Below are 25,659 nucleotides of genomic sequence, written 5' to 3'. Positions count from 1 at the left end.
GAAGCTACAAAAGCAAGGAGTGAGCCTATCCAAGGCAGGGCTGTTATCGAGGGCAGAGGCAAATGAAGACACTATTTGGATAACCCTTGCTCAGGCACCACAGCTCAGGCTTGCGTTGCAAGGCTAATATTTACCTTTGGCCAAAACAAAGTCACCATTCCAGAACTTTGCTCAAAATGCTGCACAAACCTGAGCTGTTTCCTTGAACTTGTCTCAGAGAAGGGAAGAACCTTGTGTGTGTAGCTGTGCTGGCTGCTCTCAGGAGGAAATAAGAGGGAAGAAAATGAGGTGTCTGCGCAGGTTCCTGGTTTTGTTCCTCATTTCTGGAGTTGGGAGCTTTGATCTCATTATTGACGACATCCCAGATGTGAGTATTTGGAGGCAGGGCCCAGGTCTCCCTTCCTTGCTGAAGTTTGGACAGAAGAGGCAGTGGTAGCAGAACTGGGTCACTGCTTCACAATTCCCTTCTGCTTTTAGCTGTAAATTTTTCTGATAATCAGTCTTCATTTGTAATGTTGGGTTTTTTAATGTTATGAAAGCTTATTATTATTATTTAATATTATTAAAGAGAGACTGTGAGCATAAGTCCAAATTTCGTTCCAAGCAGGTTTCATGTTTTTACTTCAGTGTTGCCTTTTCTGGTGTGGTTTTAACCTTTAAACATTTAAGTGGGTTTCTATATTCCGATCTTCAGAACATTTTATACCCTGTTTCCCTGGAATAAGCAGAACCAGGGCACTCAGACATCTTTGTGGATGGAGCCTCCTGTGTGGGACACTGTGAACTTCAGCAAGGCTTTGTATGGAATTGGGTTTTTGTTAACAGGAATTCAAATATAGAGTGAATATCCTATTGACCTTACATTCCTCAGCAGAGGAGAAAAGGATTTATAAAAGAGATCATCATTTCTTGAGATAATACAATGATGAAAAGAAGTATAGTTATAGCTTTGACTCTGAAACTAAATTTAAACCCCCAGGCTCAGGTGAACTTAGATTTGGTGTCTACACCCATTTCCACGTTGTCGTTTTGAAATATTTCTGTGAAGTCAGCAGGGATGAGATGAGGCTTTCTTTTCCTTTGCAGGATTAATAAAAATCTTCAGTGAGCTGGGATATCCTATTTTTCTTTATTTTTACAGACATTTTCTTGACTCAATGAGATTTTAAAACTGGGTTTGTAATTCCCAGGAAAAAATATTCCAGAGCTGTGGTTCTTTCTAATTGTAGATGCCTTATCAATTTAACATCAATGTGCTTAAACAATTTAAATTAGTTTTGTGCAAACCTTTTTTTGTATGCTATCACATAAGTTGGAAAGGAATTCATGCAACTTAAAGTTCTTTATTGCCATAAATTAAACTCATAACAAAATTTAATTAGGAGTATTGCTGTGGTGTGACCCACATTTCTAAGTGAATCAGTGCAGCTTTGTATTTGGAAAAGACCTGATGTTCTTTTGCTGTCATTGGGGGAAATTTAGTTTTCAGGTATATTGGTGTAAAACCAGAGACAATTTCTACTGGTTTGAGCAGAAATTCTCTGAACTTGTTTTGAGTGAGATCTTTAGTTTCCATGGCTAGACCCATCCTGATGATAATCATCTGCCTCTTGCTCTTTGTGGTCATTTCATGTTAAATATTACTCCTTGTTTCAGAAGGAAAGGCTATAAAATGATGGTAAAGGTCATGATTTTACAGGAGTTTATAGAGCTGCTTGGCCACTGACGGAAACTGAATATGTTTTGAGGATTTTGGCCTGAGATGGTTTGTGCTTCTGCTCCCCATTAGCATCCAGGGGAGGTAAATTCCCTTTGGAACTCTCCTGTAAAGTGCTAATCAATAATAAATCAAGTGATAAATCAAACAGTAAGGCAGCAGCAACATTTTTCTTCCTCTCCCTCCTCTAGGAAGTGCCAAACCTGATTGATCTGGAAGTGGATGGATTTCCCTCCAGCTCCAGGACGAGAAATGGCAGGTACCAGGTACAGTACCCACAAATGCTCCAAAGAGGAGGAAGCCAGAATGCCTGGGAGCTCTCTCCAGGTGCCTTTTCCCATGTCCATGGTTGTGAGTGGACAATCATGTGGGACCAGGTGGTTTTTGTAGGCATTGAGACTTCCATGTCTCTGGCTGGGGCAAGAACTGCTGCTCTCCCTTAAGCACATCTGTGTTCCTAAGGTGATAAACAATGGAGATACTTGTCTAACTTCATGTTCTGGGGGAAATCCCATTGAAACAGGTGAGGTTTTTCTATGAGAAAATGGAAAAGGACTTCAGACAATGGCAAGTGTAGGCTGTAAACATTCAGCCCATTCATTCATGTTTAACTCTGGTCAAAAGAGTGACACTCAGTGATGAGCTGGTGGCATCTGAGATGTGAGAATAAAATATGTTTCCAGCACACTGATGGGTTGCAGATTATTTTAGTCTGTTGTCTTGGGAGACAGAAACATTTAGAGCAGCATTGCAAGAGTTTTTCTGTGTTTTACAGTGTAGCAATTAATGATAATACTCATGAAATCAGTTGTTTGAATATATTAATTTTTCATTACACTGCATGAAAGTGATGATCAGAGTGGACCTTGTCCTCCACCAGGCTCTGGTGCTGCTTTTCTTGAGCTTGTTCAATGTAGTGAAAATGAAGGATCCTCTTGAGTAATGCTGGATTTCCCAGAGTCTTTGAAATTGCACACAGAGAAACCTGATTTTCCTTTATCCTAAGGCTTTTTGGATGGAACTTACTGATACCTAAAACCTGCATAACAGTGGAAGAAAAAGGCAGATTTTAGCATGAGTGTGAAAGAAGCCTCCTCACATTTGCCAGTCTAGTATTTAAATAATTGAATCATGATCTAAACAGAAATCCCTCCTAGCTGCACTTCTTCAGGGCATCATTCCTTTCCAAAGCGTCTGTATCAGTGCCATATGTATTATGTTGCCTCCGTTCCCAAAATTTCTGGATGCATAGAGGCACAGACATATGCATGCAGTAATTCACAATTCTAGCCCTGGTTTCATTATACCAGTTGTTGCTTTTATTCCCATACATTATTTCCCATTCTTTATCAAATAAATCTTTGCAAACCAGTAGGACTAAGATCTCGGCTACTCTTATGTTAGTTGAGTCACAATAAAATATAATCAATGAGTTTTAACTGAACTGTGCAAATCATCTTGAGACAGCAGCTCTTGGCCACACAGTTATTTACTGTTCATCACTACAGGACAGCTGTGTCTCAAAATATTTTTTCAGCACTATGCTTTTCTGCAACGAGCTCACCAGCCCATTGGCAACAAGGCAACAGAGCTCCCTGCAGACCCTGTTGATTGGCTCTAAATGCAGAGGATGGTTTTCTAGGTACAGATAAGATATTCTGCTGTTTTGCTCCTGAGTAATTCCCAAAATGCTGTGCCTCAGGTGTGTGGAGGCTCCTCGTGACCACAGCAGCTGAGTGTTCCATGGGCTGGAATGCAGGTGACCTTGTGAACCTCTGTGTGGTGGTGCACAGCTGTAATCTCTGTTTTGGAGGTAGATAAATGTCTAGACCTGTGAGGCACCCTGTGAGGTGGGATGTTCTGCAACACATTCCCCAGATCTGGGTCCTGATCTCTGGCTGTCCAGAGGTGGGTGAGATCACATCTTTTTATTAGTGTTCTGCTTGCCTGGTTTCCCCTCCAAGAGAAGCAGCACAGGAAGGATATATGGAAAGTGACAGGGTGGAATGATAGAATTGTGGTGTGGGTTGGGTTGGAAGGGACTTTGAAGCTCATCCCCTTCCAACCTGCCTGTGGAACACCTTCTACACCTTCCACTAGACCAGGTTGCTCCAAGCCCCACCCAACCTGGCCTGGAACACTTCCAGAGATGAGGCAGCCACAGCTTCTCTGGACATCCTGTGCCAGGACCTCACCACGCTCACACTGAAGAATTTCTTCCTGAATCAGCTGGTTGGAGACTCCCCCAGTTGCAAGGGTGGGAATGTAACCAAACAGACAAGGATCCATCTGCAGCACCCTGAAGACAAACTCTGCCAAGTCTTAGGTCTGAAATTTCTCTCCTTGCATCTCACAATGAGGATCCCCTGAAAGGAGATCCTGAAGGATCCCCTGAAGAAGCTGCAATGGATTTGGAGTGTGTTAAAAACTGCTTAGGAAATTACAGGAAAATAAGTGAATTATTAGGGAACTGTACCTCAGAGAACTGGAAGGGCATTTCAGGTAGATCATAGAATCACCAAAACATGGAATGGAAGGGGTTGGAAGGGTTTGGGTTGGAAGGGACCTGGAAGATCATCTAATTCCAACCCCCTGCCATGGGCAGGGACACCTTCCAGTAGACCAAGCTGCTCCAAGCCCCATCCAACGTGGCCTTGAACCCTTGCAGATCACATCTTCTTTCTAGTTCCTCATGCTGGGCATCTGCTTTTCAACATTCTTCATGCCCCAGTAGAACAGAAATTTCTGTCAAATGCAGACTATCTGTGATTCTGCTCTCATTATTTTCCTAAATAGCTGCAAAGTCCATGCACAGTGATTTGAACAAAGATCACTGTGAAGGGTTAAATATCCATATCCTGCACAGGTTTCAGGAAAAGATGCATCTCAGTATCTGAAGACAGAGCCCAGCATTTGTCCTTCAAACAGTTCCTGAGGCACATGTTGCCTTCATTCTGATTGGCAATTTGGCACTCAGGAGATATGGCTCAAGACCCTGGTTTTGTGCAGTGATCAACAGGTCTGGATGTGGTTTAAAAGCAAGGATCAGCCATGAATCCTCATGCTGGAGACAGCAGGAGTCTCAGGTACCACAGAGGTCCCTGTTCTCAATAATCACATCAGCACCCAGACCTGAAGTAGGATCTTCAAAGCCAGGTTGGGTGGAGCTTGGAGTAACCTGATCCTGGTCCCTGGCCATGGCAAGGGAGGGGGAACTAGAGGACCTTTAGGGTTCCTTCCAACCCAAACCATTCTGTGATTCTGTGTTCCATGATTCTGGGGCTCAGGTGCCTGGAGATAAAGGTACAGCTCTGTCCTCCTGACCTGTTGGAGTGGCTGCCTTTTGCAATCTCTAAGTTCCCAGGGGTATGGCTGGCCCAGCCCTTGTCTGAGCTCTAAAAACAGGGAGTTAGAGAGTCACTACATGTGCCACTGATAAGATCCCTCTCCTTCAGCTCCCCCCTCTTCTCCACCAAGAACTATCAGGAGGGAAATCTGGGTGTCCCACAAGCTTTAACCACCATTCCTAAAGTGGGTCAGGAGCCCTAAGCTGAGAACCAGAAAAGTACCCCAATAAAACAAAACCCCTGTGTTCTAAGGTCTTGGTCTTCATCTATCCAAAACTAAATTTGTTTCCATTAATGTTGGTTTAATCCTAATTTGTACTCAAGATGGTGATGATTCCTCTGCCAAGGGTATGTGTGGGGCCAAAAATGACTCTTCATGGTCTGGTCCTTTATCAGGTGAGAGTCCAGTTCATTGTACAGTGAGGTTTGTGGGGTGTGACAGGATCAGTCCATCAGGCTTTGCAGAGGGTCTCTATAGAGCCATAAACTTCCATATCTTCCATAAACTTCCTGAAATCCCAGTCTGAAGGGTTCAGGTAGAGCCTTTAGAACTAGAAAATTAAACCCTTCATTTGTTCTCAGGCAGGCAGAAATCTTCTCCATCTGCCATTTAAGAGTCTTTAAAATCATATCTTTAAAATGAACCTGCCATGACATCATCATCTCTTCTACAGCACAAGATTTCCCTATTAATTAGCTTCAAAGGAATTTAACAATTGCAGAGTAATCTTCCAGTGCATTATGGGATTAAAGCTGTTTTCAGGAGCATCTTCTGTGGTTTTGGGTCCTCTTGACCCTGGAGAGCTGAACTGGCCTAGTTGTGATGATAATATGAAAGTAGATCCCTGCATTAGAAAGTTGCATCTAGGTGAGCCAAATTCCCTTTCAGGGGATTAATATAAATATTCCTTATGCGAGGGAGATTTTTGGGGAGAATTAAACAGAATTATTCGAATGGCCACAAGATGTCACCCCTTGCCATAGAAATTTCCAAATGGAGCAATTCACAGGGCAGGGGGAAAACCACAACCATTAATGAGCAATTTCGTCTAAGTAATGCATGCATAACTAATTTCCATAGGCACAAACATGTTAATGTAATATCGATTACACAATGGGTTTTTTAATTCATACATATTCCATATCATACATAAATAAATATTTTCTAATGTAAATGGCAACAAAGCGAGCTAAAGAAGTCTGGGCTTTGAGGCTTTTCCACTTTTCATGGGAAAACAAAGAGAACTTTGCTGTGAAAAACAAACACGTCTGAAGATGACTTTCTGCCAGCATGATTTGCTTTCAGGAAGAATGTTTTCCTAGAAGAGAATGTTTTCTTGAAAATAAAAATAAAAAAAAAAAAAAAAAAAAAAAAAAAAAAAAAAAAAAAAAAAAAAAAACAAAAAAAACAAAAACACCCCAACCTAAAAAAAGAGGAAGAAAGCTGACCTGTTTATGGCGGGTTCTGAGGCACGGCTGGGACATCACATGCTCCAACATCCCATGTAGAAATACATTAAATAAAACAAAAGGAATATTCACACTTTGTCTGTGAACTCAAACTAATTCTCTTTCATGTCCGGAAAAGGGCAATGGAGTTGGGGAAGGATCTGGAGCACAAGTCTGATGAGGAGCAGCTGAGGGAGCTGGGAAAGGGGCTCAGCCTGGAGAAAATGAGGCTCAGGGGGGACCTTGTGGCTCTGCACAAGTCCCTGACAGGAGGGGACAGCCAGGGGAGGTCGGGCTCTGCTCCCAGAGAACAGGGACAGGACAAGAAGAAATGGCCTCAGGTTGTGCCAGGAGAGGTTTAGGTTGGATATTAGGGAGCAATTCTCCCATTAAAGGATTGTCAAGAATTGAAAAAGGCTTCCCATGGAAGTGTTGGAGTCACTATTACTGGAAGTATTCAAAAAAACATGTAAATGTTTAGTGACCCTGGCAGTGTTGGGTTAATGGCTGGACTTGATCTTAGATGTCTTTTCCAAACTTAATGGTTCTGTGGTCCCCAAGATTCTATGATCCATAATCTTGGAAAACAATTTTTAGACACTGACCCCTGTCTTGAAACAGCCAGTCAGTGTTGTTAGCTTTGCTGAAATATCCCCTCCATATTTTTATTTTCCAGAGGAGCACATCTGACTGGGGGTACGATGGAGATCTGGTGAGTATTTTTCTTCCCCTGTGGTAAATAATACTGAACAAAGTGATTTTCTAGTTAACCATTTTTTTGGAAATCAATCCTTCTGTTTGTTCAGTTCCTTGTTTTTACTGCTGGTTGGGTATTAACCTATTTTTTTTTAAACAGAGAGCTGTTTGCACAATACTGTTGATACATCTGGTCTTGGAGGGAGAAGGGTATGGTAAACATGAAGAAATAAGCATCAAAAGTGATTAGACAAAGGCAATGTCTTAATAAAACTCCTAAATACTGTTATGGCCCTGCTGTGGTTTAACCCTTTTCAATGTTAGGTCAGTAACTAACACTTCAAGTCTCCTCTATTTAGGACTTTTATTGAAAATGTGAGCTGCCTCCTCCTCATTATATGATGTTCAGGATTACTGTGTAGCTTTCCATGCTGGATTGCCCTCATAGAGTCATTCCAAGGACTGATTGCATAGTGAAAAGCAAGGAAAACATTCCAGCTTAAAAAATACCCTCATTCAGCAGAAATGTTATAATGAACTATAGTCACATGAATATCCTGCCGCAATTTCCAGGTAAAATATGGAGATGTCCTGAACTTGAGCTCATGACCCCTCTAGCTAAGGAGCAGCAATTAAGAAGTACCACTGAGACAACAAAAATTATTGATATTGTCTTCTAGGGAATTTTTTTCCAGCAGTGCCCTAAATTTATAGAGTGATTTTGTCAAATGCAGGTGGAGGATGATGACAAGATAGGTCTTTACAGCTACAAGGTTCAATCCACCATCACATCCAGGCTGGCCAACACCATGATCCAAGCCAGGATGGTGAACAATGCCAGGAGACCACAGCCCATCGTGTTTGACGTGCAAGTCCCCAAGGGAGCTTTCATTGACAATTTCACCATGTGAGTGGTGGGCAGGGATCAGCCTCTGATCATCCTCTGGGAGCATCCAGTGGGGTGGGAAGGAAGGATTTGTAAAGGCAAAAACACTCTTATTGTTTTCCAGGTTCAGTGTAATTTTTGGAGGCTTTCTCAAGAGGTTCATGTTATCAGTCTGTCTGTCTGTCCAGGTCTTCCTCTCCAATAATTATTGAGCTGTTAGTCAATATCAATAAAAATAGACAAAAGTCTCAAATAGACTAAACTCCCACCTTGCCAGATCAAAGGAAGGAGACCCAAATCAGAGCCTTCACAGAACAGAAACTGGCCTGGTTCAGTATCCATCCAGAGAGGCAGCAGCCAGGTTTCTGGTCAGGAGATACTCTGATCCGTGTTCCAAACCAGCCATGACATCAGGAACTGCCTCCCCTGCCCAAAGCATGGGGAAAGTGTGAAGGAGGTAAAGGAGAGCAGATCCTCCTCAGTGCACAATGGTGCTGGCTACTTGAAATAAAAATCAGGTAGGGAAGTAAGATAGAGCTCTAGTGAAAATCAGAATTCATTACTTTGGGGTTAAACAAGAACCTTGTTATTTAGCTTCCCACCAGCTTAGATTTCACTGATGTAAGCTGAAGAAACAGTCCTCGATTGTAAAGTTGTTTCTTTTGCAAGCTGACTGTGCTTCTCTCTCCTAGGGACATCAATGGTATCACATTTACCAGCCATATTCGGGAAAAATCTGAAGCCAGAAAAATGTACGCTCAAGCAAAAGCCAAAGGCAAAGCTGCTGGAATAGTCAGGTAAAAACACTCTGGCATATGGGTTTTGTACTGAACTCACTCACAGGAGAATTGAGATGACCCACCCCAGGAGGGGACAGATGAGGGGCAATCCTGGAAAGGAAAATGCTTTCTTACAGCAGCTCTGATGTTTAATTGTCATGGACTTAAACTGTGTTTCAGCTTTCTGCTTGCTAAAACACCCTGTGCCAACAGATAACTGTAGCTGTCTGACAGAGGCCACAGTTAGAATCAAAAGCCTCAATCTAAACCAAAGTGCAAAGAAGCTTTTCCTTCTCCTTGTGTTTTCTCAAAATAACCCTCACAGCTGACTTTTCAGGAGCAATGCCTTGGATATGGAGAACTTCCAAACCGAAGTGAATGTCCCCCCAGGAATGAGGATCCAGTTCCAGCTTCACTACCATGAAATGATCCGAAGGAAGCTGAGCTCCTACGAGCACGTCATCTCTGTGAAGCCAGGACGCCTGGCCAAGCACATGGAGGTAAAGCAGAGCTGGGCTGTGTAGGAAGAACCTCACAGGTGAATCCTTGCTGAGAAAGCACCCTCAGTTTTCAGGGAGGTGTCCCTGCCCATGGCAGGGGCTTGGAACTGGGTGAACTTTAGGATCCCTTCCAACCCAAACCATACTGTGATTCTAAGACAAATTATAGTTGTGGAGGGACAACCAGAGATCATCACTACCTCATGAAGTTGGGGTTTTTTATGAAAAGCACTGCTCCAAATAAATAGCGAGTATTGTTTGTTTTCCTTCAGCCAAGTTTACACAAGAGTATAAAAATGTGAAAGCTTATTTGCCCAAGTGGTTCTGACGTGAGTCAGTCACGTTTCAGGAGATTCTCAGCTGTGTTTACGAGTGGGGACAGGACACATTTGCTTCTCACAAGACCAGGTTGCTCCAAACCCTGTCCAGCCTGGCTTTGAGCACTTGCAGGGATGGGGCAGCTCTCCACAATAACTGTCCTCCCTTCCCCTTTAGGTGGATGTCCGCATCATCGAGCCGCAGGGACTGCGCTACGTGCACGTCCCCAATTCCCTGGGAGATCATTTCAATGGGATCACCACCATCTCCAAGGGAGAGAAAAAGGTAACCCCTCACAGACTGGAAATAGCACAAAATCTTCAGGTTTCACATTTACTCTACACAGTCCTGGCAATTTTTTTGCACCTGCTGGAAGCATGCAAAAATACGGCAAAATCTGTCTTTAATTCCACAGTAATATGCCAGCCAGTATTGTTTCCTGATATTCAAATTCACCCTCATTCCTAACTTAGCAAATTATTTCAGAGGTAATATGTATCTATATTAAGTCTTATCTTCTCAGGCGATTCCAAGTTATCCGGTTAAAACAGAAAAAAATAAAGTCTGCACGATTAATCACAGGACTAATAAAAATGTTTCCTACTGCTCAATTTACAGACAAATGACAATCCTCTTTTTTTGGGGAAAAAAATGTTAATTAGAAACCTATTAAAAATGTTGATAAAACTATGGATAATTTCAACCAGGAAAATGTTAATAAAACCCATTTTATTAACCAAAAAAATGTTAATAAAAACCATTTCTATTGCTTAATAGAAATGGTTTGCACAGCTCTAGTTGAAATATTTGGTGCTGTAGATGGGTCATGGGATTTGTGTCATAGTTGCTACTACTGAATCAACATATCCAGGCAAACCTTAGTGCTGGTTTTCCTCTGAAGTGATGCAAAGTCCATTTTCCACAAGTACTGAAAGCAGAAACTGAAATCAGGTGTTCCATGAAAGTGTGGAGTCACTTTGTGTCAATCACCCCCCTCTGGCTGACTGATGATCTCTCCTTCCTTCAAGGCTCACGTTTCCTTCAAGCCAACAATGGCTCAGCAGAGAAAATGCCCCAAGTGCTCGTCCACAGCCGTGGATGGAAATTTTGTGGTGCAGTATGATGTGAACAGAGAAACCACGGGGGGAGAGCTGGAAGTAAGTATGGCTGCTCAGCTGGGACCAGAGAGCTGGGAATAAAGGAATTGCTGTCCTTCAGCAAACTGTGCTAAACTCCATCCTTCAGGGGAATAAGCATGAGGACAAGCTCTGTATCCAATTGAAAGAACAGAGGGATTTTAAATGGGCAGAATGGATTTATTTAATTTATGACTAAGACATGGGCTTACATATAGTAGGAGAAGATTCCTGTCATGTCCAAAAGCCAATGTCTTTATACCTGGCAGCACTCTGGTGATTTAATGTAGAATCAGAGGATGGAGTCATTGGATGTTGTACCAATACATCACAAGGAGACAACCAGAACATCACTATTTTTATGTTAACATGAAGCTGAGTTATGAGGTTGAATTATTACAGGCAGAACAGGCTTTTTCAAAGCATTTTTTCATTCCTCCCTATGCTAGGGCATGGAAGTTTTCTGAGAACCAGGCTCTGCTTTTATTGAGTAAAAATGGTGTAAGGCTACAGAGATGTGCAGAGCTGAAAGTTAGAACTGGCCAATAAAAAAGAGAAAAAGACAATAAGGAAAAATAATTAGCTCATTAAGAAAATAAGAATTTTCTGCTCTGTCGCTGTCTTGAGTTTTCTGAAATTTTTTCTATAGCTCATTTCACTGTGATTTTTTTTATTTTATTTTCCAGATTTTTAATGGCTATTTTATTCACTTCTTTGCTCCGGAAAATCTTGATCCACTGCCCAAAAACATTTTATTTGTTATAGATGTCAGTGGCTCGATGTGGGGACTAAAAATGAAACAAGTAAGTGTTTGACCTCTGTTGCAAAATGAATGTCCTGCCAACTTTCCCCCTGTGCTTTACCATGCAGTCCTGTAGCATGCTGGCATGTAAAATTACCAGCTAAATTTGGAGAATATTTGGAATCAAAGACTTCATTATTTTACCCCATTATTTATAATGCTTCTTCCATGTTTTAAGGAAGAGCTGGTGCCAGATTTTAACTCTAAATTTAATTCTAATGGACAGATCACAAAATACTTTGCAAAGGCTCTGACCCCCTTTTTCTCTAATGCTCCATACTGAATCCTGGGAAAGTCTCAGTGGAGATACTACATCCCTGCTTTCCAAACATGGATGAATTGTTGACAGCCCTCTGGAGACCACTAAGGATTGTTTAGACAACACAACCCATAAAGGGGAAAAAATGTTAAAATAAGATATTTTAGTCTGCAAGAGAAAATGCTTCAAGAAAGATAATCAGCCTCCAAATATGCAAACAACTGTTCTGAAAGGGAAAATCATCAACTGACTTTCATGCTCAGCCAGGGTAGAAGATGGAATCAGATGGATTTGCAGCAGGAGAGGTTTATGTTATGTATTAGGGAAAACTCTGACAGTCTGAGTGAGAAGTTTGGGAGATGGTGTATCATGTGTCACTGAAAGGTTTTAAGAACTGACTAGAAAAACATCAGCTGTCTCATCCAGGTATATTTGAATTTCCTTCCGAGCACAATAGTAAGGCTTAGCAGATTGCTTCCTTGGAGAAATCAGTGCTGCAAAACTGGAATGCAAATTAATTGTCACTTGATTAAATCATCATTAAATCTTCAAAGAGATGTTACCCAGCCTGAAATGACTGCTTTGCAGATAGAGCTGAGTCTCCTGAGCTGATCTGAACAGCTGCTCACTCCTGAGCCACAAATGTTTCTCTCTTTCACTTCACTTTGTGTTAGCAGGAGTTAAGCAAGTTGAGCCACATGAATTTATTCTTCCTAATTGCAATTCTTCTGTGTTTCTTTGGTGAAAATTCCAACATAATGCAAGAAGTGCAAAAAAAAAAAAAATAAAAGGAGAGAGAGAGATTTTGATAGCAGATGTTAATTTGGATTTAAGTGCTCATGTGCTTATTCCCCAGGGGCTAATATTTACCTGTGTGGTCACAAGTTAAGAAGAGGTTTTTATAAGCAGGAAGCATAAACCTGTCTTCTCTTAACCTTCTCCTCAGACCATCGAGGCCATGAAGGCAATTCTGAGTGAGCTCCGTGCTGCTGACCAGTTCTCCCTCATCGACTTCAACCACAATGTCCGGTGCTGGAGGGATAATCTGGTCTCAGCCACCCCATCCCAGGTGGAGGATGCCAAGAAGTACATCCAGACAATCCATCCCAACGGGGGTATGAGGTTTTGATTGCAGGAGTTGCTCGCAGGAGTTCATATCACAGGAATGGGTACCTCAGGCAGCCTTCAGACTGTCAGAGTAATCCTAAAAAAAAAACCAGGAAAAGCATGCCTAAAGAAGAGCAAGAATTGCAGTTTATTGTATTAGGGGATGGGATTTCCTTCTATGGCAGAGAGAGAACAGACCACAGAACAGCTGCCTTTAATCTATCTTACCTCCCACTTTAGAGATCCCAAGTATCATTGAAAGATCAAGTCCATCTCCTAGTCCTGGATGAAAAGGCAGATGAAATATTCCCTAAGCTGGGGATCAGAATCATTTGCCCTGGGCTGACAGCCAGCTGAACATGAGCCAGCAATGTGCCCAGGTGGCCAGGAAAGCCAGTGGTGTCCTGGCTTGGATCTGCACTTGTGTGGCCAGCAGGACCAGGGCAGTGACCCTCCCTCCCCCTGTGCAGGGCACTGGTGAGGCCACACCTCAAATCCCATGTTGTTTTGGGCCCCTCTCAACAGGAAAGACATTGAGGGGCTGGAATATGTCCACAGAGGACAACAGAGCTGGGGAAGGGTCTAGACCACAAGTCCTACAAGAAACAGCTGCAGGAATTTAAGAATGTGGTTTAGTGGTGGACTGGGGTTAATGGTTGGACTCAATCTTAGAGGTTATTTCCAACCTTAAGGATTTAAGAATTCTATGAGCTACTAAATGCCATGGTGGGCAAACGGCTTATCCTTTTTGTGCCTTCATTCCCTGTCTGACAAACAAGGACAGACGCCTTTTTCAGCTGTACAGGTCTTTGGAAGGGGCTTATGATGATTTTAATCTGCCCCTCTCTGAAGTGCAGTTCTAAATTTGTTATTCAATTATTTGTGAGTCAATAGTGTGGAGAGACTGTCCCTAACATCAGAGCCTTCTAATGCTGTGGCACCTTCATCTCCAGAAGTTTTCACTACAATGAACATGAAGTTATAGGCTTGTCCAAAATCCTCAGTGTGTTGGGAATAGGGAATCAATCTGGATAAATGAGTTACTGACTCTGTTACCCCAAAAGAATTGACAGATAAGCTTAGAGATCAGCTCCCATCCAGAAGGGCCAGTTTAAATGGAGCATTTTATTATCTTGTCTCTGGAGCCGCTGATTTTTTTTCTTTCTTAACAAAGAAAATACCTATTTTCTGACTCCTCAGCCTTCAGTTTTCTGTTCCTCTCATCCTGATTTCCTACTCTGCTCCTTCTGTGCACAAATCAAACCTTAGATAAACGCAGCAAACGTACACTTCTTCTTGTCCAAGGAATGGGCTGATGGCCAGAAAAGGAAGTTTTTCCATGCTCAGCTGCCTGCAAACCCAGCAGTTCTTCCCACACCAAGTAGTTTCCAACACCACAAATGGTCACACTGGAATTAGTGAGGGGGAGTGGAGGGGCCTCATGAAAATGACAACCTGGGATGAAAAAGAGAGCCAGACTGCAGAAAGGTGTACCTAAACATCAGAGAGGAGGGGTTTTGCTGCCTTGATCTCAGCTCTTGTCCCTCTTACCTCCACTAGAATCTCAGAATTCATCTGGATTCAATAAGAATAAAAAACTTGCATTCTTCATTGTGTCTTTGGCAGGCACAAATATCAACGAAGCTCTTCTCCGAGCCACTTTCATCCTGAATGAAGCCAAAAGTTTGGGCATGTTGGACCCAAACTCAGTTTCCATGATTGTATTGGTATCTGATGGAGACCCCACAGTAGGTAAGGATCCTGCTTTGGGTGAGAAAATAGACTGGTGGGGTAAGCCTGAGAAAAGCAACAGGTAGACAACTTGGCAGTAAGTTTAAAAAATTCCATTCATCTTTCTTCCAATACCTTGAGCTGCCCTTTTGTCAAGTCCTAGGAGTGCCATAGGCTTTGCACAGAAGCTTTCAAAAGATGAGCAGCTTGTTATGCAGGTTATGATTTTTTTGCAGTTTACAGGGGTGCACAAGTCCTGTAGGACAGATAATCAAAACAGCCTTAGAGAAATTGGGCTTTTGAGCAACCTGGTCTAGTGGAAAGTGTTCCTACCTGTAGCAGGGAGTTGGAACTGGATGATCTTTAAAGTTCCTTTCAACACAAACCATTCTATGATCCTGTGATTATACAAAAATTTCCTCTTCCTGTGACTTTAGCCCACACAGATCTAAGCAGTCACAAGCAGAACATCAAAAGCAGGAAAAAAGAGTGGAAAGTGAATTAATTTGGATTGGATTTGGTAAAGGTCAAAGCAATTGCTGACTTAAAGGTGAGAGCTCCAAAAACTCTGCCATTAAAAATAAGCCTGAAAAAAACCTATTTCCAACAATGACAGAGAACATCTGAAGTATAAGAAACAAAGTAAAGTCTTCATGGAGATGTCTTAATCTGCAGAGAGCTTGAATCACTAATTCTGGTAGAACTTTAGATGTGCTAGAATTTCAAATCCCTAAAAAGTTACTAAGAGCCCTGTACATACAAAGAAAATGCATCAGATACCAGAAGAAGTGTCCAGAAGGATTGCCTTCAGTGCAAGCACTTTGTTAATCTCCATCTAGGAGAAGCTCAAACATTGCTGTAGGCAATGGAAATTTGGCATTGAGCTTGCTGCCTAGATTTCCCTAATATCCAGAGAGAACTGGAGACACAGGGAGAGCAGGAACGTGCTCACCTTGATGGAGACTTTTCTGTTGCTCAGGTGAATGTCACCCTTTCTGTGTCTCCAAGGTGAGCTGAAGCTGACAACCATCCAGAAGAACGTGAAGCAGAGCATAAAGGATGAGTTCTCTCTCTTCTGCCTCGGGATTGGGTTTGATGTCGATTACGATTTCCTGCAGAGAATCGCAACCGACAACCGCGGCATGGCCCAGAGGATTTTTGGAAATCAGGAGACTTCCCTCCAAATGAAGGTGAGTTTCTGCCCCATTGCCTCTGAAACTCTCCTGTGCTGTTCACTAGCTGTAATGCCACTAGCAAGAAGTTTTCAAAACCCATCATTTCTTCTGGACAGCCCTGCAAAATATCAAACATATTTCAGTTTAAGTGGTGCTAGGTACAGTTTTAATAATATCTGTAACACATACTTTACTTCCCTGTGTTGGATTAATATTCAATAAAACAGCCTTAACTATAAAAAAGATCTTCTGAATTAAAATTAAGGCCTGGATGCTACTTTAGGCCATTTCATCACTAACAAAAACCTGGATATAAATGATAAATGATAATCCAGATTTAGCCAATGTAAGAAAAATTTCAGCTCTAGCTCAGCCTCCAAATCAGTGAGCAGGAATTGCTGCTGATCAAACTCTGGCATCCTTATTCTGTTACTCTTCCCTGATTTCACCATCTGTACAAGAATTAAGTGGGGAGTAGCTGTGTTTCTTACACAGTAGCTCAGAGCTGACCATCCTGAGGAGGGATTCAAGCCCACAAACATTTGTGCTCAAGACTTTTAGGTCTAGGAAGAGCACAGCCCAGGGACTTCTGACCATCCTTTGGCTTTCACAAGACTTGGAGCAGATATTCTTGCTGTACTCCCTTAAAAGTGTGCTAGTTATGAAGAAGTCTGCCTTCTATGAGGTGAGGAAATTCCCTCTTGCTCATTAGGGCTCTAGGTTTTGTCACCCGCTGTCTTTTCAGTAAGAGTGGCCCATGCAAGGGAGTCACTTCATGTACAACAAACCCACTTCTCTGCCTCCTTCCCCCTCAGAATTTCTACAACCAGGTCTCCACTCCACTCCTGAAGAAGATTCAGTTCAACTACCCCCAGGAGTCCGTGTCAGATGTCACCCAGAGCAGCTTCCACAACTACTTTGGTGGCTCAGAGATAGTGGTGGCTGGGAAAGTCGACACAGAGAACCTGCAGCACTTGGAGAGTGTTGTCACAGCCACTGCAGTGAGTGAAAGTGTCCCTGGAATAACTGCTAGGGGAATTTGGGCTGCTCCATTCCCTCCTGTGTACAGCCTCCCTGCTGAAGGTTAATGCCAGCAGAGGGTTTTGTCCACTTGGGTTCAGGGTGGGAACGTGGGGAAGCTCATGGAGGGTTCTTCCAATAGTGTTTCAAAACAAGCTTCAAGCACAGCCAGGAATAGTCACTCCCTGCACCCTGCAGCCTGCCAGAGGAACTTCCTTCTGATAAATGTACCAAAAATATTAAGTCTAGACAAAAGTATGGATTTTCCTTCATGCTTTGTGGAGATGCAGGAGTGATCCCCTAAGGAAACTCCTTTCATGACTGAACTTCCCACCATCAGGGAGTTCAAGCTGGTGGATCTACAGAGTATCAAGTCCTAGCACTGCCTTTTTATGTGTGATGAGACTTCCCCCATGTTTTCAGGGCTGCTCTTCCAGGTGGAGTGGGATGGGATGGGAATATTACATTCAGACCCTTCTTTATGAGGAGGAATGGAATAACTTGCACTCTTACAGGGCTCAGGTGTTATCATTTGTCAGTTGTCGGAAAAAACCCAAACATCTTCAGTATTTTTTCCTGCCAAAACACAGTGCAGTCCAAGGGTCTGTATGAGAAAGTAGAATTTGGTTTGTGTTCTTCAGTGGAATTGGATGTGAAAAATCCTGAGGGGAGGATTACAGAGCTCTGTCAAGAGCCTCTTCTTTTGGCATGAGGTAGCACCTCTTGGGCTACTGTTCACAGCTCCTTGAACTACTTTAATCCATGCCACAGAAGTGTCTTTAACAGAAGGACCTCCTGCTACATCTTCCCTCTCCATTGCAGTCAGGCCAACAGTACTAGGACTCTCTGATCTAGAAGCGACCAAGGGCAGAGCCAGAGTGGGTCCTTAACACCAACCAAGGCACCCTGTTCTCCTGGCTCCCATCCCTCATCTTTCTCTCTCTCTGACTGCACAGGCAAATGCAGAGCTCGTCATGGAAACCCTGAGAGATGTTGAAGAGCTGGATGGATTCATGAAGAAGGACAAATATGCAGATCCTGAATTCACAAGGAAGCTGTGGGCTTATCTGACTGTCAACCAGATGATGGCAGAGAGGTGAGGAGAAATCTGCTCCAACAGGCAGAAGGAGTGAAATGATGGAGATTTACCTTATGGAGCCTGAGTGAGAGCTATGGAGCAGTTCAGGATTAATCAGCCTTTCCTCTTGCAACACCACCTTGATAGAACTGCCATGGCAGCTGCCCTGTAGAGGTGCTAACCAGGAGTTCTGCTTCTGTTTCCACCCAGAAATGCAGCCCCCACTGCAGCTTTGAAGAGGAACATCACCAAATCCATCCTGCAGATGTCTCTGGACCATCACATTGTAACCCCCTTCACAGCCATGCTGATAGAGAATCCTGAAAAGGACGAGATAATGCTGGCAGACCAGCCCAAAGACCCCAGGAAGGGCTGCTGCCCAGGTCAGTGTCTCACTCTGCCCATAACTGTGTCTCTCATGTTGTGTGAAAACAGCCTCTGGTCTGAATTAGGGACACAAGGAAGAGACAGAGATTTGTGCAATCTTCAGTCCTGCTGTTGTTCCCAGCTCCTGTTTCCCTTTACTCCTCTTCAGAGTAGGCTCAGCACATATGAATGTCAGTCCAGCACATTAAACAAACCAAGTTTCAGGGATTGTTTAAGATCATGTTGCTTTATGAACTGAATGGCAGAGAGACAGGACAAGTTACTTTCTCCTGTCTCCATCATGGCAGAGAGAGCTCTAATACAAAGGAACATGATCACAGATATTAAATGCTTGCACTTCTTTGAAACCTTTATTCACATAGGTCATCCCAGAGCATGCAGGAAGAATCCTGCTTTTTCTCAGGCACCTCAAACTCAGGATCCAAGTCAGCAAAGCTTTTACCATATGCTGAATTTTTTAAAGTCAGTTTTTTTTTCTTGGCAAAACACTTCAGTCTTCACATTGGAGGCTTTGCTAAAGTGGGGGCTGCTCTCATGAATGAGAGATAAAAAGTCAGACTCCATTTTTTCACTGATAACTTATGATGAGCTATCTACCCTCATAAGTCGTATTTCATTGGTGGAGACACTGGAGCAAATCCAACCTCATGTCATTACACAAATCCATTGTAAATGGTCTTGCACCTGCTCTACATTGGTATAACCACCTCAGGCTTTGATCTACTGCAGTGCTCTGAAAATTACACTATTAAATATGTCAGCACTTACAGAACCCTAATTGTGACTGTCATCTAACAGGTACTCTGGGATTAACTCCAAATGCACCCAATAACAACAAAGGGATCCCAGCCTGGGCCAATGTCACAGCTGTCCCAGTCAGCTTCATGCCTGAGCAGAGGAGCCCACCCGTGTCCTCTCTGAGCATCAACAGAGGTAAAACCTACAGCATTTCTCTGCAAAGGAACAGCAGACACATCAGCATTCATCACCTAATGACTCACCACCATCCCTAGAAGTGTTTCAGGCCAGTCTGGATGGACTTTTGAGCAGCCTGGTCTTGTGGAAGGTGTCCCTGCCCCTGGAAGGGGGGTTGGAACAGATGGTCTTTAAGGTCCCTTCCAATCCAAGCTTTTTTCTTTATAAATTATGGAATAATTTTGATTTTGAGCAGATGAAGCTGTAAAAATACGCTCTAAGCTGCAAGGATGAAGCTACTTTGGATCCTAATAGGATCTAAACTATCTAAGAGACCTCATGAGCTTCCCTGAGGCTGGGGCTGTTTGCTGAGCTTAACTTTAGCTTCTCTGCAGTAGCAAAGTTACCTCCATTGTAAATGACAGATGAAAGCTCTTGCAGAGTTACTGCTGTTATAAATGGCAGATAAATGTTCTGTGGCAGATAAAAATCTCTGAGTGCACTGGTGACTGATGGATCCTGTTAAGTCTTGGGCCTTTGCCACAGTTTAGTGGCAGTTTATTTGAGCAAGCCAGCTGTGAGAACCACTGCCCATAAACACGGTGTTACCACAATAACTCTGTGTGTGATGTGTGTATTTATGTAGTGATTACACAGAGAGCTCTCAAACTCCCCAGCACAGGGAAATCTCAGCCACAGCCAACCCAGCAGGAACTGGGCAGAGTTTGCACTGCAAAACAAGACTGGAAGCAGCTGCCTTCAATGATGGGTGCAGGTGTTCATCTCATCTGAGGCAAATTTTAAAGGACATATAAATTTCTGAGGGGCTCAATTCTGCTAGGTTGTTAAATAAACTGTGGGAACAGTTTATTCCAGACTCCTGGATTTTATTCCTCAGTGGGATTAGTGGGCAGGATGTGTCTTTACCTGGCATCAGTGTGGTTCACTGCATTTGGCAGCTCTCAAACCAGGAATGTCACTTCCTTCCCTTAAACCAGGGAGTTGTATGAGGAGGAAGTGTCTGAGGGCCTTTTGTGAGGAGCATCTGAGAATATTTTTAGCTATCTTAGGGTGGAAAGGGCCCTCATATTAACATGAGTAGTCCCAAAAAAAATGCTTAAAAATCCTTTTGAAAAGCTTTTGTGTCTCTTCCCTCTAGGGCAGGTGCTGACCTGCTTCTCACACTTGTTTATTTTCCATGTTTCAGTGGACAATGACCCACATTTCACCATCCACCTGCCCAAGAGCCAAACTAACATCTGCTTCAATATCAACTCGGAGCCTGGGAAGATCCTAAACTTGGTTTCTGATCCTGGCACTGGTAAGGGTAATAAACACATGGTTTATTTTACAGCACAATTTTTTTTTTCTCTTGGGTCTGAAAGGTATTTGGAGGGAGCAGGGGAATTGCCTACAGGGGGGATTGTGTGCTGGCAGTAGTGTGGCCAGCAAGCTGAGGAATATGGTTATTTCCCTCCACATCTGGAGTATCATGTCCAGTTTGGGCCTTGCCAGTACAAGAGAGATGTTGACAAACTGGACTGAATTCAGTGCTGGCCATCAAGATGATTTGGGGGCTGGAGCTGCGGACAGAGAGGGAGAGGCTGAGACAACTGGGTTTGATCAAGCTTAAGAAAAGAAGTGGTGGATCCACAGTGGGTCTTGTTGCTTTTCTCAACCATGTGATCAGAAGGTGAAGGTGCAGCCTCACACCTCTCCAAGGTGCACAGAGACAAGGTGAAACTCAGAGTAGAAGTGAGCTACTGGGGAAAACCCTTTCACTGTAAGGATGGCCAAACACTGGGAAAGGAGCCAAGATCATGGAATAACAGAACAGTTGAGGTTGGCAAAGACCATAAAGATCATCAAGTTCAACTTTTAAGCCAGCATTGACAACCCTACCACAAAATCATATCCCCAGGTATTACATCCATAGGTTTTTTTAACATTTTCAGGCATGGTGACTCCACCATTTCCCTGGGCAGCCTGTTCCAATGACCCCCATTTCAGTGCAGAAATTTTCCCTAATATCCAATCTAAAGCTCACATGGCACAACCTGAGGCCATCTCTTCTTGTCCTACGCATCCCTTACACCACACCTGAAGGGGTTTTGCTCCTACTCCCAGCAAGACCTAACAGCAATTCCCACCAGATTATTGTGCTAAGGGGTGAACAGTAGCATCAGGAGGCAATTTACTAATTTTTTCTCTTCCTTTGGCTGGAAAAATGAGAAAAACAAGGGGTCAGAGATGGGGTCAAAGGGGTTCCTGTTTCTGCAGTTCCCATGAAGCTCCTTGTTGAGATCAGAACTCCAAGTCTCCAGACAGGGCTCCAAGACTGAGGCATTTCCTCCTCTGCTCTTCACAGGAGTTGTGGTCAATGGGCAGCTTGTCGGGGCCAAGAAAGCAGAGAATAAGAAACTCAACACATACTTTGGCAAAATTGGTTTTTACTTTGAAAAGAAAGGCCTGAAAGTGGAGATAAGCACAGAAACAATAACGCTGAAGGATGGCTCCTATGGCATCACACTGACCTGGGCTGACACAGGGCACATCATCCGCAAACAGTGAGTTGATAATTTTTTACCTGCTCCCACCTAATTCTGTTTGAGATACCCTCAGGGTTCCTGCCATGCCATGACTCACATCATCCAGGACAGCTTCCCCTCCAGGTTAACTATGGGTTTTCCCAATATCTCTGAGGGTCCAGCCCTTACAGAGAAGTGACAAAAAATCAATTAGTGAGATGGCATGATTGAGTGTGCCTTGAAAAAGCAAAAAGGTTTTAATAAAGAAAGAAAATAATACAAAAACAAAGGCAAAGCTGAGTACAGTATAGAGACAAGTCTCCTACTTGCTACAACACCGTGAAAAGTGTAGAATTTCCTTGTTCTTTCTCTTTAGTACTTAATAGTTCAGTTGGGCTTTTTGGTTCTTAGTCCAATGACAGCAGCAAGAGGCTTTGAGTTACACTCTCCAAGCCCAATCCATGCTCCTGTGCTGGCACTGAGTAATGAGCCTTCCTCATTACAATGAGAAAGGCCCAGAACTTTCTAGTTAAACTTCCTAAAATGCCTAAAGGTAAACTGAAACTCTTTCCCTATTAGAAAACACCTGCTGGGGGTGTGAGGTGTTTTACTGCAGTTAACAGCTGCCAGCAATGCTGGACACACTACACCACTGTTTGGGCAAGAGGACCACATCCAAAATCTGCATTCACTGTAGAAAGAGCTTAAATTTGTAGGGGAAATTAGTTTGCCTCAATATGGGAGTGAAGTGTCTGTTTATTAGGCATTTTCCTGACAGAACTTTGGGTACCACTCCCAAGGCTCCCAAGGGTTTTTCATGATCCTCTGACATATCTGCCATCCCTGTGGGATTGTTCTGGGTGCCTGAGTGAATCTCAAGGGGCTGAGAGCTGTGGTGGGGAAGATGAACTGACCCTGGCCCTTGGTCCCTCTCTGCCAGGCTCCTCATATCTGTGAAGAAGGAAAATAATGTTACCATCACTGTGGGGGAGGAGATGTCCTTCATGGTTTTGCTGCACCGTGTGTGGAAGAAACACCCAGTGAATGTTGACTTCCTGGGAATCTACATTCCCCCAGAAAACCAGTTCTCTCCTGCAGCCCATGGGCTGATAGGTAAGAACTGGGGGCTGGGCAGGGGGAATGGTGGCACACTAGGAAGGGGTTCTGCTAGATTTTGGAGGGAATTTTATAGAATCATAGGCATAAAATATCCTGAGTTGGAAGGGACCCACAAGGAGTCCAGCTCTTGAACAGGACACTCCCAAGAATCCCACCACGTGCCTGACAGCATTTTCCAAATGCTCCTTAACTCTGGTTTGGTGCTGTGACAACTTCTTGGGGAGCCTGTTCCAGTGTCCAACCACCCTCTGGGTGAAGAACCTTTTCCTAATATCCAGCCTATCCAACATCTCCTGCCACATCTTCATGCTGTTAATTTGTTCCTGACTGTCCTGATGAAAAAGGTGTGGAAATTATTCAAAAAGAAAACAGGGAAACTCATGTAATGTCCTGCAGGCCCCAAGGACACTGTGGAATATCAAGGACCAGGAGATTATTCCTTATTCCAGCTGGGGAGGGTGTTTTCAAAACAGACCTGACTAGACTTGGTGACACTGAGGCAGGACTTTCCCTGCCTGGCTAAACTGCTGCATGTTGAAAATGAAAAGACCAAAACAAACTCCTCAAAACTTTCTGAGGAGATTTCTGTGCAAACATCCATAATCAACTCTTTCCTAAATGACAGCCCTTTCTGGCAGTGATATAAAACAAAACCAAGGCCTCAGCTCATAAGGCAAATTAACCTTCTGAGGCCTGGACCCATGCAGAACTTCTTTTGAGGAGCAGAAATTGGTTTCCTCATTAGTGAGAGACAGAGTGATCCCTGCAGGATTGGTTTGCCTGCTGGAGCTGGTTTGATTTTCCAAAAGTGTCTGACATGGAGCTTCAAAGGTCAGGACACACAAACACCTTTAAACCTCTCCCTGACCAGGTCAGTTTGCATCTGAACCAGAAGTGTCAATCCACCACCAAACACCTGGGCAAGCTCCAGAGAAACCACAAGCTGTCATGGAAGTGAAGGGCAACAAGTTCACTGTTACCAGGTAAGAGTAATGTTCTTTGTTGCTCTCTTTCCAAATCAGTTCTGTCCTTAGAGCTGCCCAGCATCTGACTTTGGACAGGTTTGAAAAGTGCCTGGAACCCCCCAGAAGAGGCCCATGAGGTCACAGAACTATAAAATTAACTGCGTTTTGTGGTAATTTCCACTTCCTGCTGGTGGAAGACAGGTCTCCCTGCTTTGGCAGAGCAGCACCAATACTGAGCAGGATGCCCAGTGTCTCCCTGTCCATTTGCCATGTTGTGACCCTCCTTTGGGTGTCCTCTCCCTGCAGGGGCGTGCAGAAGGACTACAGGACAGACCGTGTGCAGGGGACTGACGTGCTGTGCTGGTTTGTGCACAACAGTGGCAAAGGCTTCATCGACGGCCACTACAGGGATTACCTGGTCCCCCACCTCTACAGCTTCATGAAGAAACCCTGAATGCTCCAGTTTAGTTTCTAAAAAATCCCCATCTGCTCCTTCATGCCTAAACAACTCCTCTGAGCAGCAGCTGTCAGCCTGTCACACCAGGGTGACTGACTGGAGGTGGCCCCACCACTGTTTGCTTTGTTTTATCAGTGTTTCAAAGGCATGTAAACTCCCTTTTCTGCTGAGAAATGAAATCTGTAATAAAGCGACATGCTGGGTTGGAGGAGGTGTCTTCCTCTTGCTGTGTCTGATTTAATGGGCTGTAAACTCCATTAAAAATTTCTACTATTTTCTAATATCCATTTCATAGCAGAGGTGTTAACAGTGTTGTGGTTCCTGCAGTGTGGGTAACACACACAACCAGATTTAATCCATATTTAATACTTACACCTTTGTATTTCCAGACTGCTGGGAAAATATAAGTTCATACAGTCTTGGACTGGGCAAAAAGAAGGATGTGCATTAAGTAATGGAAATTTAACAGAAAAGGAAGATAGGTCTGGAATGGGTATCATGAGCAGTCTCCAGTATTTAAAGATGTATTAACAAGTGGTAAGGAGGGTCCTTGAAATAATTGTTGCTGCTATATTGGCAAGAAATTAATTAGATGAGTCTCACGTAGCCTCCAGCTTTTTTTCTGAAAATTCAACATCAGAATGGGGCTTCATGCAGATATAAATCTTTCAAAGTGGGAAACATTCACACTATATAGAAATAATCATCAGAACTAAAAGTTTCCCTTCCAGAGGGCTTAGCTCCCAAAAGATCACTTACTTTTCAGAAGCATTCAGTAATGAATGAGATCAGTAGTGAAACAAATATACCTGTGTGTATACCAAAAGCTGGATTTGAAACTCTGCTTTCTGAAACCTTATTAAAACACATTTGCCTTATCCTTTTCAGCAGCCCCAATCTAGGAAAGGAACCCAAGTAGTCTCCTTGCCCTTCTCAACTTTGGTTTCCTTCACTTAGGCACTAAAAGCTGCTACAGGATCTTTCTTGCAGCTGTGTCAGGATCAATGTGGTTTTGAAATGTCTCTTGAAAGTTCCTCTTGGAAGTGTCAGCAACTTCCTACACATCATTTATTGCTTCTTTCAACTCACCCACCAGTTCTGGCCTCCACATCCTGCATCAGCCACTTCCCCAGTTCAACCAAGCAGTGAGTTACCATCCTCTGGTCTTCTCTACACAACTTATAACTTATCTACTGTATTTACTCTAATTCATCAGGTTGTAGAATGTCAAGTGTAATTATTTTCAGTGTTACAGAAGCTGCTCTGTTCTGTCACTGACCTCATTACC

General features: G+C 43.3%; 1 protein-coding gene across 1 annotated transcript; it reads left to right on the top strand.

The window, feature by feature from the left end:
* The first annotated feature begins 92 nt into the window (after positions 1 to 92).
* Positions 93 to 24,579, top strand: ITIH2 (inter-alpha-trypsin inhibitor heavy chain 2). The gene is made up of 21 exons (XM_083859476.1): positions 93 to 367; positions 1,909 to 1,983; positions 7,190 to 7,225; positions 7,944 to 8,116; positions 8,788 to 8,892; positions 9,212 to 9,374; positions 9,870 to 9,977; positions 10,721 to 10,849; positions 11,515 to 11,631; positions 12,836 to 13,004; positions 14,623 to 14,748; positions 15,736 to 15,917; positions 16,718 to 16,903; positions 17,879 to 18,018; positions 18,211 to 18,383; positions 19,186 to 19,320; positions 20,510 to 20,623; positions 21,671 to 21,869; positions 22,771 to 22,943; positions 23,821 to 23,932; positions 24,221 to 24,579. Exons 1-21 carry the CDS (start codon positions 284 to 286, stop codon positions 24,366 to 24,368), a joined length of 2,847 nt encoding a protein of 948 aa, XP_083715602.1. The 5' UTR covers positions 93 to 283; the 3' UTR covers positions 24,369 to 24,579.
* Positions 24,580 to 25,659: the final 1,080 nt, after the last annotated feature.

Source organism: Zosterops lateralis (genome assembly GCF_965231275.1).
Source record: "Zosterops lateralis genome assembly, chromosome: 4".
NCBI lineage: Eukaryota > Metazoa > Chordata > Aves > Passeriformes > Zosteropidae > Zosterops > Zosterops lateralis.
Note: the sequence above shows the minus strand (reverse complement) of the source record. Positions and strands in the feature narration are given on the sequence as shown.